The sequence below is a fragment of the Terrapene carolina genome, unplaced genomic scaffold (genome assembly GCF_002925995.2).
Source record: "Terrapene carolina triunguis isolate 2854851 unplaced genomic scaffold, T_m_triunguis-2.0 Scaffold68, whole genome shotgun sequence".
Lineage (NCBI taxonomy): Eukaryota > Metazoa > Chordata > Testudines > Emydidae > Terrapene > Terrapene triunguis.
This window is the reverse complement of record NW_020664419.1, coordinates 24,896,576-24,913,030: the sequence shown is the minus strand read 5'-3', so window position 1 is coordinate 24,913,030 and position 16,455 is coordinate 24,896,576. Positions and strand designations below refer to the sequence as shown.

The 16,455-nt window shown below is 43.6% G+C and overlaps 1 protein-coding gene across 1 annotated transcript in view; it reads right to left on the bottom strand.

Moving 5' to 3' along the window:
- The window catches only part of CPNE8 (copine 8), a 258,293-nt gene that overhangs the window by 102,559 nt on the left and 139,279 nt on the right, over positions 1–16,455 (bottom strand). Inside the window, exon 12 of the mRNA XM_029910832.1 lies at positions 6,736–6,789. Within this exon, the coding sequence (XP_029766692.1) occupies positions 6,736–6,789 (54 nt within the window). The remainder of the gene's footprint in view (positions 1–6,735; positions 6,790–16,455) is intronic.

The window sequence follows — 16,455 nt, the reverse complement described above, 5'->3', positions numbered from 1 at the left end:
TGTGTGTGTGTGTGTGTGTGTGTGTGTGTGTGTGTGTGTGTGTGTGTATCCCCTTGCTGATTGCAGGCAAAACAGAGGAATTACCCTCATATTTTTGTGTGTTTGTTTTATAGGCAGGCCAGGTTTTAATGGCTTTTACCTTTATTAGTTAGGTAATTTGCATTAATAGAGACGCTTTTTGGCTTGCTTTTGGATTTAAAGCCATTAGCAGCTTAGAGACTGTTTTAAAAGGGACACAATTAACTTTTACCAGAGTTTTGATTACTTTTAACTTTTGCTTTTAAAACACACAGTGATTTGAAAAGGAAAACACAACCTATTGTGGCTTTTTTTGGAGCCCTTATAGGATTTTAATTAAGTAGCATGGTATGTTTGCATTTTTTTTTTTTTTTTTTTTTACCCCTTTTTCAATATACACTGCACATTTTTTGGGGAAAATGCACTTTTTTTTTTTTTTTTAACATCGCTTTGCTTTTACACAGCTGTACATAGATTACATTTTTTTATACATTTTATACATTTTTTATACATTTGGGGCAGTTAAGTTTTAATAGAACCCCCTTATGTTTTTTTTAGCATATTTGACGACTGAATGGTTTATAGTTAAACTTAAATGATTTTAATTAGATAGTTTTTTTGCCTGGATTATTTACACACTTTTTTTTTGGAAAAGGGCCCATTTTTTCTTTAGAATGGCTGTAAAGAAACCAAGAATTTTTTTTATAACATTTGTTTGAAACATTTTTACAAAGTTTAACTGCTTAATTTCCTTCAGCCTCTGCAGTTAACTTTTTACAATTTTTTTTATTTGCTTGTTTTTTAAAATAACACCTTAATTAACTTAGATTTTACCATTTTAAGTACTGTTTTAGGGATTTAAATTTTTTATGTTTGCACTTACTTCTTTCCTTACTCCTGTCACTATGCCCTTAAGGCTTCCAACCTGTTTTTTAATTTTTTTAATTTGTTGCCTGCCTGGTTGTTTGGGCCCAATTTTGTTTTTTTGTTGTTGTTGAACCATTTTTTTTTCTTTATGGACACAGGCTTTGTTTTACTACCAATTTAACAAGAAGGGTGGGCTTTTTAACCAGTCCCCACCCCTTCTGTTTTTTTTTTGGTAATTACCCCACAGGATGCTCTCCTCGTAGTTGGGGGTGCTGTACATACGACCTTCTCCCACTGGACCTTTTTTTGGTTTTAATGAGGGCAGGTATAGTGGTGCCACAAGATTCCACCCAAAATTGAGGATCCTCATAAAGGGAGAGATTCAATTTTTAACAAGGGTTACCCGAATATTTTCGTGAGACTCACCGCCTGGACCGAACGCACGACCAGTTGACATTTTAACTGTTACATTTTTTTTTTATGGCGAGCACACTGCTGTTGCGGCATATGCGGAGCACGAATGGTTAAATTTTTGACAAGTTTTTGAAGGACCGGTACTTGCTTAGCCAGTGCTTCCAGGCGGGTGCATTTCGCTTTTTTTGCCTGGAAGTTTTGTTTTAAGGCCTGCAACTTGTTTTGGGCATAGGCTTGGGTTGCCGCCTGGTTAGTAATTTGCACTTTTAGTTGCTTAATTTTTTACAGCTGTCGGGTACACACCTCTTCCCTTTTTTTAAAAAACTTTTTTTTAGCTTCCTCAGCTTTTCCAAAACACACCAGCTTTAGGGATGCGACGCGAAGTTGTTGTTCTCCCCCTCGCTGGCCTTCACCGTCTCACCAGTTTTGCAATTCCCTGCAGTCCTGCCCAGCTGACCCCCCTTTTCCTATGGTTGGCTGGGGTTGGGTAAGATGCAGATGCGGCTGCAGGTTTTTTGGCTGCATAGAGTCTGTTCGAGCGCCGTGACCTTGGACTGGAGCCCGCGTCTTATCTTCGGACTGAGCTGAGAGCTGAGGCGTTGAGTTAACCCGTTCTCTGCTTTCTTCCTCCCCCTTTGGCCTTTTGCAACCTGCAAAGGAATTTTTTACTTTACACTTACACCTTCAACCCTTCCCGAAATGCCTTGCAATGCTTGCATCAGAGTTAGCAACATAAATGCTGATTTGCCTCCCCAGGTGACCCCCTGAGGGAGGGGGCCATTGGATTATGACAGTAGTGTGCACAAAAATTGATGTGCCATCAATCTTATGGTGGAAAGTTGCTATGTCTGAGAGATTTACCCTGACTGAGCTAATAGAGAGCTCTGATCTCCTAAATTCAACCAGGTAATCCAGAATCAAAGGTAAGGGTGCAGATACTGATGATGTCTGCATCGTGCGACACCAGGAATCAAAACGTCTCCATTTGTTTAAGTGTGTGTGGTGGGTAGTCAGTCTGTGACTATTTAATAAAATGTTCTGTACTTCTTTGGAGCATGTCATTTCAGGTCCCTGGAGCCATGGAGCAATCATGCTTTGAGGCAGAGTGTCTCCAAGTTCAGGAGCAGGATTCATCCTGGTTCCTGGGACAGGAGACGAGGTAGGAGGGAAAGGGTGAGAGGTCTGCATGCTGACATTCTGAGAATGTAGGGGAACCATGTTTGATGAGGCCATTTGGGGGCTATCAGTATTACTGTGGCTTTGTCCTCTTTGATCTTGTGAAGCATGTCTTATTAGGGGAATGTGGGGGAAGGCATATAGAAGGGGAGTGTCCCATTTGATAAGAAAGGCGTCTCCCAAGGAGTGAAGGCCCATTCCGTCCCTGGAGCAAAACAGTGGGCATTTGGTATTGTGCTCTGTTGTGAAGAGGTCTACTGTGGGGAATCTCCACTGTTTGAATACGTTGTGGAGAAACCTGGTGTCGAGTTCCCACTTGTGGTCCTGAGAAAAGTTCCTGCTGAGTGCATCTGCTGTAGTGTTTTGATATCTGGGCAGGGAGGCTGTTACAATGTGGACGTTGTGCAGGATGCACCAGTGCCAGTCACATGGCCTCTGCACACGGAGTGTGAGCGTGCAACCCCTTGTTTGTTTATGTAAAACAGGGGTCGGCAACGTTCGGCACACGGCTCACCAGGGTAAGCACCCTAGCGGGCCGGGCCACTTTATTTACCTGCTGACGCGGCAGGTTCGGCCGATCGCGGCCCCCACTCGCCACGGTTCGCCGTCCCGGGCCAATGGGGGCGGTGGGAAGCCGCGGCCAGCACATCCCTCGGCCCGCGCCACTTCCCGCCGCCCCCATTGACCCGGGACGGCGAACCGCGGCGAGTGGGGGCCGCGATCGGCCGAACCTGCCGCGTCAGCAGGTAAATAAAGTGGCCCGGCCCACTAGGGTGCTTACCCTGGTGAGCCGTGTGCCGAACGTTGCTGACCGCTGACGTAGAACATGCATGCTAAATTGTCTCTGAGAATTTGTATGGTTTTGTTTCTGATCATGGGTAGGAAATTTGCACATACATTGTGAATGGCTCTTAGTTCTAGTAGATTTATGTGAAGTCGGGCTTCTGTTGGGGACCAATGGCCCTGAGCAGAGTGCAAGTTCAGATGTGCTCCCCAACCTACGAGGGACGCATCCGTCGTAATAGTCAATGTTGGGGGGGCAGGGGGGGCTGGGTGAAAGGCACTCCTAGGCATACGTTATGTGGTTGTGTCCACCAGGATAGCGAGTCTTTTACTTTGCTTCGCATCGTGAGGTATTTGTTTATACTGTGCCTTCGTGGGGAATAAGTTGTGCAGAGCCAAACTTGTACAGTTCGCATCTGTAACCCCCCGTGTTGCAGGAACATAATATTTCCTGTTGGACCTTTCTAGGTTGGAACGATTGTTGTAGGGGCCTGCCAGATGTGTTTGACGGGTTCCATGATTGCATCATTCATGGGTAAAGTGATTTTAGATGATGCTGATGTTTGCAGGATGTCAACAAGCTTATGTCATGTCTCCTGCACTTCCCACAGTGAGATGTCAAGGGAATCTGCAACTCTCTTATAGAGATCCTGGAAATGTATAAAGTCATTCCCCAGGTGGGGAGGAGGGGGCATGATGGTGTCGTCTGGGAACGATGAAAAAAAATGGGTTGTTGTTTTGACCTCCTGGTCAGAGATTTCTTCCTGTTCTCCCGTCATCTCATCAGGGGGCTCAGATGGTCCTGTTACTGACGGCACAGGTGACTGCCGTGTACCCTCCCTGTGTGGGCTAGGAGGTTTGAGGTGGTGAGGGGGATATGCCAACCAGGGGGCCCAATACTGCCACTGTGGAGGGAAGGGAATAGGTGCCATCCATGGGTGCCCATACTGCTGCTGTTCTTTGGCCCATGTATAGTACCCCTTTTGTGGTAGGGCCGGTTTGATTGTTTTGCAGGCGGGGGAAGAGTGATGCGAGGGATATGTCTCTTCCTCCGTCCTCCTCATTGCTCAAAAATGGGGGAGCAGTAGTCGGTGTAGTGGTGGGACGGCTCAGTACTGAGAATGCTGTTGTAATCTCGGTGCCAAGAATGGGAGAGTCAGGTGTTGAGGACACCCTGAGGTCTCTGGGAAGTAAGAACTGTTGTGGTGTCGACAGCCTTGATGCAGTTGATGTGGTAACAGTGGTTACTGGCTGCTGTGGAGCTGTTGTCTCTATGGGTGCAACTGTCAATTGCGCAATGCTGACAGGAGGTGGCAGCATAGGCTGCAGTTGTTTTCATGTGCCCAGTGCCGAGTGTCAGGACGGCTCTGCTGTTGCGGAGGCATGGGGTTTCAGTTTCTCCTGGGTGCCTGCATTGGAGCTAGCTCTCTTGGAGTCTTTAGCTCTCGCGGTATCCACGGTACCAGAGGTTCCCGCTATCTCGGCTGTGGAGCCTGTCAGTACCAACGAGGTCTCTCGGTTTGGGAAACGCTATTTCTTGGTCAGTTCCTGAGTCGGTGAGGACAGCATACGCTTCTTAGCCACCTTTTTATCTGGGTGGTCTGTCACGTGAGTCACAGACAAAGAAGAGCCTGTCAGAGGCTGCAGTCGGTGAACTGTGTCTCAGGGGTGTGTGTGTTTCTGGTTCAGATGCTGTCCGGAGAGACTTCTCCATGAACAGCAGTTTAAGCTGCAAGTCTCTGGCTTTCCTGGTCTGAGCTGTCAGTTTATGACAATGAGGGCACTTTTGAGGCACGTGTCCGACACTGGAATCGATAGCCTACAGGTGAGGCTACAGATGAGGCAGTGTTTAAAGCCTGGAGAATCGGTCATGCCCCTGAGGGGAGAACCAGGAGTATCGGTTCAATGAAAACCTATTTCTATTCAGGAAACAAATAAGGGTGTTTTTTTTTTTTTTAAATAACGGGGATAAGGAAACGAAAGGAGTTAACTATCTATAACAAAACTAGAACTAACTGCGGTATACTATGCTAACTAAGCTCTGAGGAGCTGCTGAATGCTCCGACTCGTAGCCAAGGGCGGTAGAGAAGGAACTGAGGGGTAGTTGGTCACACAGCACCAGTTAGCCACCTGAGGCAGCACGAGACGGGGACTGTGCACATGCGACCCAACCAGGCACTGCTACCACAAATCTCTGATTACAAGCGCAGGGGCGCTCAACACCTAAAGCGGAGCACTCACAGGGACATCATGCCAACACACTGATGCAGTATACTACTACTTTGTTCTAACATATTAAAATCTACCACTGGCAATATACTAACATGAAAGAAAATCACTCACTCCTTCAATAAGATCTTACCATCAAATTACCATATAAATAAAGTCCTGTGGCACCTTATAGACTAACACACGTATTGGAGCATGAGCTTTCATGGGTGAATACCCACTTCTTCGGATTCATGGGAGAAGTAGGTATTCACCCACGAAAGCTCATGCTCCAATACGTCTGTTAGTCTATAAGGTGCCACAGGACTCTTTGCTGCTTTTACAGATCCAGACTAACACGGCTACCCCTTTGATACATATAAATAAAGTGTCTTCTATTCTGGATCTTTTTCCATAAGTTTATGGAAAAGACAATGGCACTTGCCCCATTTTTGAACAGAAAAATACATAAAGGAATAATGATTTTCCACTTCAAGGCTGCAATCCTGCATATGGAAGTCCCACTGACTTCAGTCAGACTGCTCAAATGAGTAAAATTAAGCATATATGTTTTAGCAGAACCAGCCCTCATCTGTATTTAGTCTGACTTTCTGAAATACAAATTCTTGTAGATTTAGATTTATTCTGGTCTTGTATTAAATTATGTTTTGATTCTCCTGGATACCAGAATATTAAAATCAGCACTGCAGTTATTACAGTGGATCAAACTAATATAACTGAGAATAAAAAGGCTCTTGCATTTTTACCAAATACTTCACATTATTACTGGCTGTTAGTACCTCAATGATTAAAAAACATTAGCACTCTTGCAAATTACAGTCAGAGCATTTCTTAAATCTAATTCTGCCAAAAATTAAGAGACTAAAGAATAAATACTTTCGTAAGCACTAAGGACACAATCTATCATCCTTTATTTGTTCATGTCTCTGTACGCTATCCGAATAACTAAGAAAAACATTTTAATGCATTCTAAAAGTCAACATGTATTCCAGATAAAAATCAACACTGCCTCCAGCAATTCTAAACTCACAGGGAACCCAAAATTACGTTTTGGATAAAGCTTTCACGAGACACTCATTTAATCACAGAAAAGAGGGGAAAGTAGAAAAACTGAGTTATAGTAAATACTTTACTCTTCCATTCTTCAAAGTATTTCTTTAACACTGTCAAATTAGTTTGAAGACACTTTATTTCAAGAAGTCAGACGGAAAAGGAAAGCATCAGTTAATATAAAAAGTATCTACTTACTGTTCCAGAATTGATATACTTTTTCTTTTTTCCTTTTTTCTTTGGATTTATTACCTAGAAGGGCAGATAAATATTACAGATGCATCATTCATTATGCAGTTGACATAGTGAAAATTCTTAAGATCCTCTTAAGGTACAAAGTTGTATTCTTTAGGTATATGACACATTAATAGTTACACTTATGAACTGATATTCAGGAAGTCTTATCAGATACTTCACAATGACTCACAACAGGTCACTTGCAATTGGTAAGAGAAGACTACACTGTTGCTGTTGAACAGAGCCAGAAGAGCTTGCACATACTGTAACAAGATTTTTGACAAAAAATAGAAAAAAACCCTGCATTGTTTTGTGAATTTTTACTTCCATTTCTTGCCCAACTCTAGTACCCAGCATATTACTACAGTTTCAGTTTACCTTTTACATAAAGGGGACCTGCAAAGTCCAAATTTCCCACTCGTAGAAGCAATTTGCTTCTGCAAAAAGATGCAATTGTAATTCATGCTCCCTCAATGAATTGTACATGCAAATCTTAGTATTTTCAAGTTTACCTAATTATGAATGCCGAAGGACAGACATGTGACTACTAAAACTTGATGCCCACAGTGATTTGTACTCTCAGAAAATGTGGGCATGAACTGTTTGTCTAAGCAGGTAAGTTAGCCTTTAGCCCAGTTGAAAATTTACAGGGTTACTCCCTTGTTGCTACGGTAAGAACATGAAGGCATCCTAGAAGCATTTTTTAAGATTCTATTTTTCAGGCTTGAGCACCATGATTTACACTTTTGCAAAATCTTTTGAAGTTTCACAATGTGAATTTTCATAACAGAAAAAAAAATCTATTGATTGAAACTTGAGAAATTCAGATACATTAGAAAATGCTCTGTAACCAAGTAATACATGCAGTAATAGCCTTACTTCCAGAGTTCTTTTGATCTCACCCAGTCAGCTCACTCAGAAAAGCTACTGTTCATTTGTTAGGTGAATCTAGTGTTCAAGTAAGTGATAGCTTAATAGTACTGGTAGAACCAGTCACAGTAAAATGAGGAAGTATGTATACTATTCTACACACTTCTAAAAATGACTGTCAATTGGAGGACTATTAATAAGTCAAACTGTTGTCTTTCATGGATGTGAGCAAATGCTCAACAGGGACTTGCAACCTTCAAAGAATGGGTAAACTGGTTTGGTTAAAATAAGAATTAACACAAAATTATCACCCATGCATTAAAATAAACCAAGCAAATTTGTTTGCTTGAATAAAAATTTCAGGATTTGGCATAGTCTTTCCCTTGGTTTTATATAACAGAACCACCTAACTAGATCACAATATTTGTATAATGTGGCATAAAGCATAGGGCAGTGGTCCCCGACGTGGTGCCTGCAAGCGCCATGCCGCCCGCCGGGGCATCTATGTGCGCCCACGTACTGGCCGGCAGACAAGCATCCGCCGAAATGCCGCCGACAAGCAGCGTCATCCAGAGGCGTCGCCGACGGCGGCATTTTGGCGGCAACGCCTCTGGATGACGCTGCTTGTCGGCGGCATTTTGGCGGCGATGCCTATTGATGTTGCCGCTTCTCGGCGGCATTTCGGCAGGTGCTTGTCCGCCGGCCACGGTGGCTCGTTATCTGGTGCCCGCCAGACAAAAAAGGCTGGGGACCACTGGCATAGGTATATGCTGCAGTTATAGTTTGACATGTAGGAAACCAGAAGCAAATACCATCTATAAACTACATATTTAAAAAACTACATTTTAAAACAACATTAAGGTTGCAAAGTCAAGCACTCTAAGGTAGGAAATGCCAGAATTAAAGTTGCCTGTGTAAGCAATACGATACAGTCTTTACATTAATTTAGATCACATACAGTAACTAGATATTATATCATAATGCTCATTCAGCACTCAGGATGGATGGTACCTACAGAATGATCTGCTATTCAATAGTTCTTCTTATCCTCATAATTCAATCTGTGGGCCATGCCTTATTTACTGCACTCCATTCAACCCTGCTCCAAAATCATAGGTGTTAACTTCCTCAGTGGGCTTTTCTTTGGCACTCATCACAAATCTCTGAGTGCCTCCAAAATGTTAATGATTTTATCTTCACAAGACCCTTGCTATGTAAGGTAGTATTATCATTCACATTTTACAGATGGGGAACTGACGCAGAGACACATGAATGTCAAAAGTGTACAGTAATTTTGGGCACCCAATTTGAGATACCTTTGGTCTGATTTTTCATAGCATTTATAGTACTGTTTGTTCAGTGCACAGATCTGAGTGACTTCAGTTGCAGCTGAGAATTTCCACACTTATGCAAATCATGCCCCAGGTCTCACATTCCCCTACCCCACTATTCTCTTTGCCCCAGTCCTCTCCACTCCCATCCCAATGTCACAGTCTCCTGGCTCATCAACTCCAGGTCCAGCTCCTAGGTCTGTCCTTAGGGGTGGGCCCTATGGACGACTGCCCAGGGTGCTGTGGTCAGGGGGCACTCTGCAGAGTGTTGCAAACTTGCAGAGGAGACACAGGGGCTAAACAGCTGATCACGGCAGTCAGGAGGTACTGGGAGGGAGGGGGAGGAGCTGATTGACAGTGCCCACCAGCGGGCAGGAGGGCTGAGGGGGAGGAGCTGATCCACAGGGCTGCCGGTGGGTGCTGAGCACCCACTGGTTTTTTTTCTGTGGGGGCCACAGTGGAGCAGCATTCAAGAAGGAAAGCAAGCAGCAATGCCAGCTGCTCTGTGCATCCAGGTCAGCTGCCCCACATGGGCACAGGAGGGGAGTGCAGGGCTTAGGGGAGAAGTGGGCACAGGAGGAGAGTACAGGGGTTAGGGAGTGCAGAAGGTGGTTGAGAAGAAAGGGGCACAGTGCAAGGATTGGGGCTCAGGGAGTGCAGGGATTAGAGGAGAAGGGGCACAATGCAAGGATTGGGACGCAGGGAGTGCAGGGATTAGAGGAGAAGGGGCACAAGAGTGGTTAGGGGAGAGGGGTTATTCATTATTATTGTTATTGTGTATTTTACAAATATTTTCAGACATACGTCTCAGATTAAATGCCTGAAATCACACACTATTTTATCAGTGACTATCATCTCTCAGCTTCTCTGCACTGAATCCATCACCCCCTCTGTCTGCCTGGGGTCTCTCCTTCCCAAATATTTGATTCTGAAACCCTTACGGTGCAACGAGTCCTTACTCATACACTTAATCCCACTGAACTCATGAAGGATGCAGGATCTGTTCCCAGCTCCTGCTGTAGCTCAACAGCTCAGAGTTTGGAACAGCACTATATCTGTGTTGATTTGTCTGTAAACATTTTAATGTTTTGCTGCTGCCAGGAAGAATAAAGAACGATTCTATGTTCTACCATACAGTTTTTGTATCCTGAAGTAAAATCACCTATGCCAGACTCCGGTTGGCTATATATAGCACATATTGTGAGAGATAAAGCATGTTTTCTTGCTGATTCTGAGACAGACACTGCAGATGTATAATGTTGTTAAAGCCCGAATGTATGGGTTTGTACAGGAGGAATTTGCCTACAAATCACTTCCTAATAAAGATAATTTCTTCAGAATAAGCAGTGGAATCAACTTTTGCAATATTGACTAGCCTAATCAAATTATCATTTTTCTAGACTGTTTATTAGCAGACAATGTATGTCCAAGTCCAAAATTTATACCCCTTATGCTGTAGTTTTTGCACTTTATATATATTTTTAGTATTGCTTTTTATTTTTTAGCTAACGCAGAAGTTGCTAAGTGGTTGTTAAATTCTACACTTCTATAGTGTGTATGTGTATATATATATATATATATATATATATATAAAAACACACACACACACACACACACACACACTCACCTCTACCCCGATATAACGCTGTCCTCGGGAGCCAAAAAATCTTACCGCGTTATAGGTGAAACCGCATTATATCAAATTTGCTTTGATAAGCCGGAGCGCGCAGCAGGACCCCCCCCGGAGTGCTGCTTTACCGCGTTATATCCGAATTCATGTTATATCGGGTCGCACTAGATCAGGGTAGAGGTGTACTATACTATACTATACTGGAGAAGCAAACACTGTGTGTTCTGTATTCTTTTTGACTGGCTATTGTGAATATGTTTTTTAAGACTTAATCCTCGTGCAACTCCAATTCCACAGCTGTGGATAGTGGAAATTCCTGTAGTAGATGATGCAGTGTCCATCCTTTTTTACTGGACTGTGTGAAAGAGTGTATTTATGTTTTAGATTACTTACCTCCTACTTTAAAAAAAAAATATGAAAACAAAACAGGTCAAACAAGTTTTTACCTTGTTTGTTTGTTTGAAAATATTAACTCTGCAATAACAGACCAGCAAGAAGGAAAGCAAATCTATAAATGATCCTTTCTCACGGCATTCTATTAAACTAGCCGGATAGAGCAGATATAAAAGACAAGCTCGAAGAAGCAGCATCTTTTACAGAAAAATCTGTTGTTCTGTATAGTGTTTTGAAGTTGAATTCCTCCCCTCCCCCCATCATGTGATGTGACAGTACGACAAATTTCTTGTAATTTAGCGGTTCTCTGTTTTTTTGCTTTCAGAACTTGATGCCCTGAGAGCAGTGGCTGCTGGCCGGGCACCGAGCTCTGAAGGCAGTGCTGCCACCAGCAGCAGCATAAAGTAAGGTGGTAATACATCATATACCATTTCACCCTTACTTCTCAGCTGCTGCTGGCAGTGGCAATGCCTTCAGAGCTCAGAGCCCAGCCAACAGCTGCCACTCTCCGGACGCCCAGCCAGTGCTTAATTTTTGTTGGGGCTGAGCTCTGGCACCTCTTTCAATAAAAATTAAGCACTGGGGAGAGGCAGCGGGGTTCTGGGGTGGTGGGGAGTCCATAGGGGCCACGGGCAATGGGGGTGCCACACCAACAGGGACACCAAAATACAAGTTCGTCCACAGTGCTATTTTCCCTAAGGCTGACCCTGCTAGCTCCTTACCCTTCTGCATCCCTGGCAAGCTATTTCCTCCTCCTTCTCCATATTACCTGTTCAGCAGTGGGAGCACTGAGAGCACAGGAGAAGTTTCTTGCTCTCAGTTCCGGTGACTGGTACCAGAGCAGCTCCTAGCTGCTGGGAGGGGCAAGTGCAAGGAAAGTCATGCTCAGTGCCTATAGCCTTGGAACGGTGCGTGCTCAGTCACTCTGTGAGGATGGCACTTATGCAGAATTTGGCCAGCACACAGGAGCAGCATGATGGTGAAGCATGCTCAGTACAGGAGGAATATTTAGCAAACTAAGCCATCAAACTTTTACAAGTTTTACTGAGCATCTGTGAACTGAGATTTTCAGAGGTTCATAATTTGGCCAAAGTTGGATGGCTTCTCATGGGGATGCCAATAGGCACATCCCCGGCATTGGGGTGATCCATCCCGCTGCCAAATTTCAAATCACTTTTTCAAATCTAGAGTGTCTCAATTAAATTTTGTTAATAGGAATTTTGTTAATAGGAACAAAACAATGTATTTTCCCCTCACCTCGTTCTGAGAAATGGCTAAACCATTTTTGCAGAATATTTTCCAAATAAATTCAACATGAGGCAGATACCCAGTATGAATAATTTCAGCCCAAAGTTAAAGTTTGGCAAAGTTGTACACAACTGAAAAGAGTGTTGTAATGGAAAGTAGCCCCTATAATAAAAATCTTGCCAGCCACATAAAAACCCCACTACCAACCAAAAAACACTTCCCCTTTGAATGTCTGCTCAAAGCCATCTGTATAGCTAAGTCAGTTTCACTATGAACACACTGGAAGTGGAAGCAAAGACATTTTATCAATGATATTTATCAACTAATCTCCCAGACAACTATGAAAGAGGAATCCATATGGCTTACTGCCAAGTTTTACTATACACTACCCACAGATGTTTTGTGAATGACGAGGAATTAAAATATTCATATTTGAAACCCTGGTAGACCTATTAAAATGTACATTGTATAAAGCCAATGTCCTACTATATTCTTTGTGCAATATAGGACCACTGTGATATAAAAGACAAGGGAATGCATGCTGGTTAAAATTTTATTCATTTTCCCCCCTCAAATTTCAGATATGCTTGCAAGTAAAACACAATTTGCTTAACCATTGAGAGCCGCCAACCCTGACTGTCCTAGAAAACTACATGAACTCTTGGCTGTGGTTTAAAATGAAGAATGAAGACCTCTGACAGAACAAGGAGAAATGGTCTCAAGTTGCAGTGGGGGAGGTTTAGGTTGGATATTAGGAAACACTATTTCACTAGGAGGGTGGTGAAGCACTGGAATGGGTTACCTAAGGAGGTGGTGGAATCTTCATCCTTAGAGGTTTTTAAGGTCAGGCTTGACAAAGCCCTGGCTGGGATGATTTAGTTGGTGTTGGTCCTGCTTTGAGCAGGGGATTGGATTAGATGACCTCCTGAGGTCTCTTCCAATCCTAATATTCTATGATTCTAAGGGGGGGAAAAAATCCACTGAGGTAGGGATATAATACTACTAACACTAAATCCACAATATGGGGGCCCATTCAAACTCTCAAAATTCTCTTTTCAGCTAGTAGGTTCAAAACAGTGACAAGAGAACCCAGCTCCACAATTTTTATCTTGCTGTGTTCATCATTGTGGTACCCCAAGTGCATCTGTTTGGCAAGGTGTTGGTTATAATTGCTAAGTAGACTATTTAAAGAATCAAGTAAAGATTATTCTCCCCTTCATAGAGTATATAGGTTATAAAGTTCCTTTAAATTGCCAAGAAAATTCTCCTGGCACAGGAAAAAGGTAGGAGTTGTGCCAGACCCAGAAGAGAATATCTCAATATTGCTACAAAGATTCTGGCTTTTATCACAGCTCAATGGAGGCTCCTGTAAATTAGAGTTAAGGGGCTGCTCTGGCCCAAATCTGGGCAACACAAAGGTGGCTTAAAAGCTACCCTTACCCCATCCTGATGAACTTTATTTTAAGGGACATTTAGGGAAACACCATTTCTTTACCTGATTCTTTAAATAGTCTACTCACCTAACAGTGAATCTGGCTTAGTCAGGAAGGGCAGGTGAGAGCTACAAGAGACCAGGGGACTAGAGGAAGTCTCTGAAGAAAGACAGTAACAGTCAGTAAGGAGACTGGAACAGGTCTCTGGGGAATACTGCAGAGGCCCTCTCTGGGAAAATGAAAGACTTGACTATGAGACTGTATACATTTGGGACATGGGAGAAGCTGAAGGCAGGAAAGCAGCAAAAGGGGTTTGCTGGCTAGTGTCCCCAAGCCAGAGAGCCAGGGCTGAAGGCAAGAAGAGCAGCAGAGGGAGTTGCCTGTTAGCTCTAAGCCGGATAGCCAGAGCCAAGGGCCAGAGAGGACTAAAGGCAGGGGAGCAACAGAGGAGCTTAAGAACATAAGAACAGCTATACCTGATCAGACCAATGGTCCATCTAACACAGTTTTCTGTCTTCCCACAGTGGCTGGTGCCAGATGCTTCAGAGGGAGTTAACAGAATGGGGAAATTTATTGAGTGATCCATCTCATCATCCAATCTAAGCTTCTAGCAGTCACAGATTTAGGGACACCCAGAGCAGGCGGTTGCACTCCTGACCATCCTGACTACTAGGTACTGATGGACCTATACTCCATGAACTTATCTAATTATTTTTTGAACCCAGTTATGCTTTTGACCTTCACAACATGCCCTAGCAACAAGTTACACAGGCTGATTGTGCATTGTGTAAAGAAATACTTCCTTTTGTTTGTTTTAAACATACTGCCTATTAATTTCACTGAGTTCCCCTTGGTTCTTGTGTTATGTGAAAGGGTAAATAACACTTCCCTATTCACTTTCTCCACACCATTCATGATTTTATAGACCTCTACCATAATCCCCCTTTAGTCATCTCTTTTCTAAACTGAACAGTCCCAGTCTTTTTAATCTCTCCTCATATGGAAGCTGTTCTATGCCCCTAATAATTTTTGTTGTCCTTCTCTGTACTTTTTCCAATTCTAATATATGGCTTTTGAGACGAGGTGACCAGAACTGCATGAAGTATGCCAGGTGTGGGTGTACCCTGGATTTATGTAGCAGCATAATATTTTCTGTCTTATTAGCTGTCCCTTTCCTAATGGCTTCTAACATACTGTTGGCTTTGTTATTGTACTGCTGCTTCACATAGAGCAGATGTTTTCAGAGAACTATTCACAATGATTCCAAGATCTCTTTATTGAGTGGTAATAGCTAATTTAGACACCATCACTTTGTATGTGTAGTTGGGATTATGTTTTTGAATGTGCTTTGCTTACCTGCTGATGTCTCCAGGCCTGGAGAGATGGACCCTGAGGAACTGTGAGAGCGATAGGGGGAGTGAGGGATGATCCCCTGGCAAGGATGCTCACAGCAGAGAGGCTGTGGAGGTTTCCACTGTGAAGAGCAGGGTTGCATTCAAGTTGGAAGGGCTGAGGTGGCTGTCCTAGTTCAAGGAGAGGAGAGGGCTGCGCTAGAGAGCTGCAGCATGGTGAGGAACACCAGGGCTGTATGTTGCATGCACTATTGGGACTATGGTGGGGAATTCTGGACTATGGTTGTGGGACTTTTATTATGATTTATGTGCACAGAACTGTTGTAATAAATTAACCCCACAAGGGCTATTTGCCCTCACAAAGACTCTTCGGATTATTTCCCGTAAAACTGAAGTAGGAAAACTGAGCCAGATTCACTTGTCATGCGGTGGCCTGCCGCAAGAGGGTGCTCCTGGCAGGACTGCCCTAGACACCCTTATTGAAGGGGGCGGTCACGCTAAAATTTAACCTAATAGGCTATGCGATCGGGGGATAGTGATGCCAAATACAAGTGAAAGACAGAATGGATGGGGACAAGTGCTCCTACCTGACGGTGTGGACTCTGTTTAAAGAATCCTAGCTGCCATTTAACCTTCCTCCTGCAGTGTTTGAAGACAGAACTGATCAGACTCAACTGGGAGTCTTTGTTTCTTCTCAGTGATCACTATAGCTGAAATCACTGATAGGTTGCTTTAGCTGGACAAGCCTTAGACCTGGTGTGGGGACAGTACTGCAGTCAAAGGTAATGCAGAGGAAGCAGCACTGGTTCCCCTCTACCCAGTGAAATTACTAAAAGCCAAAATCAGTAAGTACTGGGGGCTAAGTGGTGGACCCTCAGAACACTGCATTGCAGCTAAAGGAAGTGGCGAGCAAAGGCAGCAGCAATGTTAGCAAGCAGAGGCAGCAACAGTGATCAGTACCAGCAGAGATCAGCTGCAGAGGTATCACTCAACCAATCCTCCTTTCCAGGAGCAGGAATTAAACCCACCTGACTGCATCCCTGGATTTTGAGATGTTGGTGACTATGGACAACCAAGAGTGGGTGCAGCAGAGAGCAAAGGGCATAGCATGTTAAAGGGACATTCATCTGTCAGACTTTCACACCGCAAGATGGGAAACTGAGGCAAAGAATTACTATCCAAGATAGTGCGAGGTGGACGTTTACTTATTGTTTGTATACTTATGAATCACTGTTGTGGTGTTTTGGCAAATCAATGCTGCGTTCCCTCTCCTTTTAATAGAAGTTTTCTTTTGTTATATACTGTGATAGGGTCAGGCCAGATGGCTACAGGAGAGTGATAGAAGGCAGATATATTAGCCCCAGGTTAAGCAGGTCCCTTTTCCCTGGGTAAGGTAATGGGGCAGTTCCGGAACAATCAGCAAC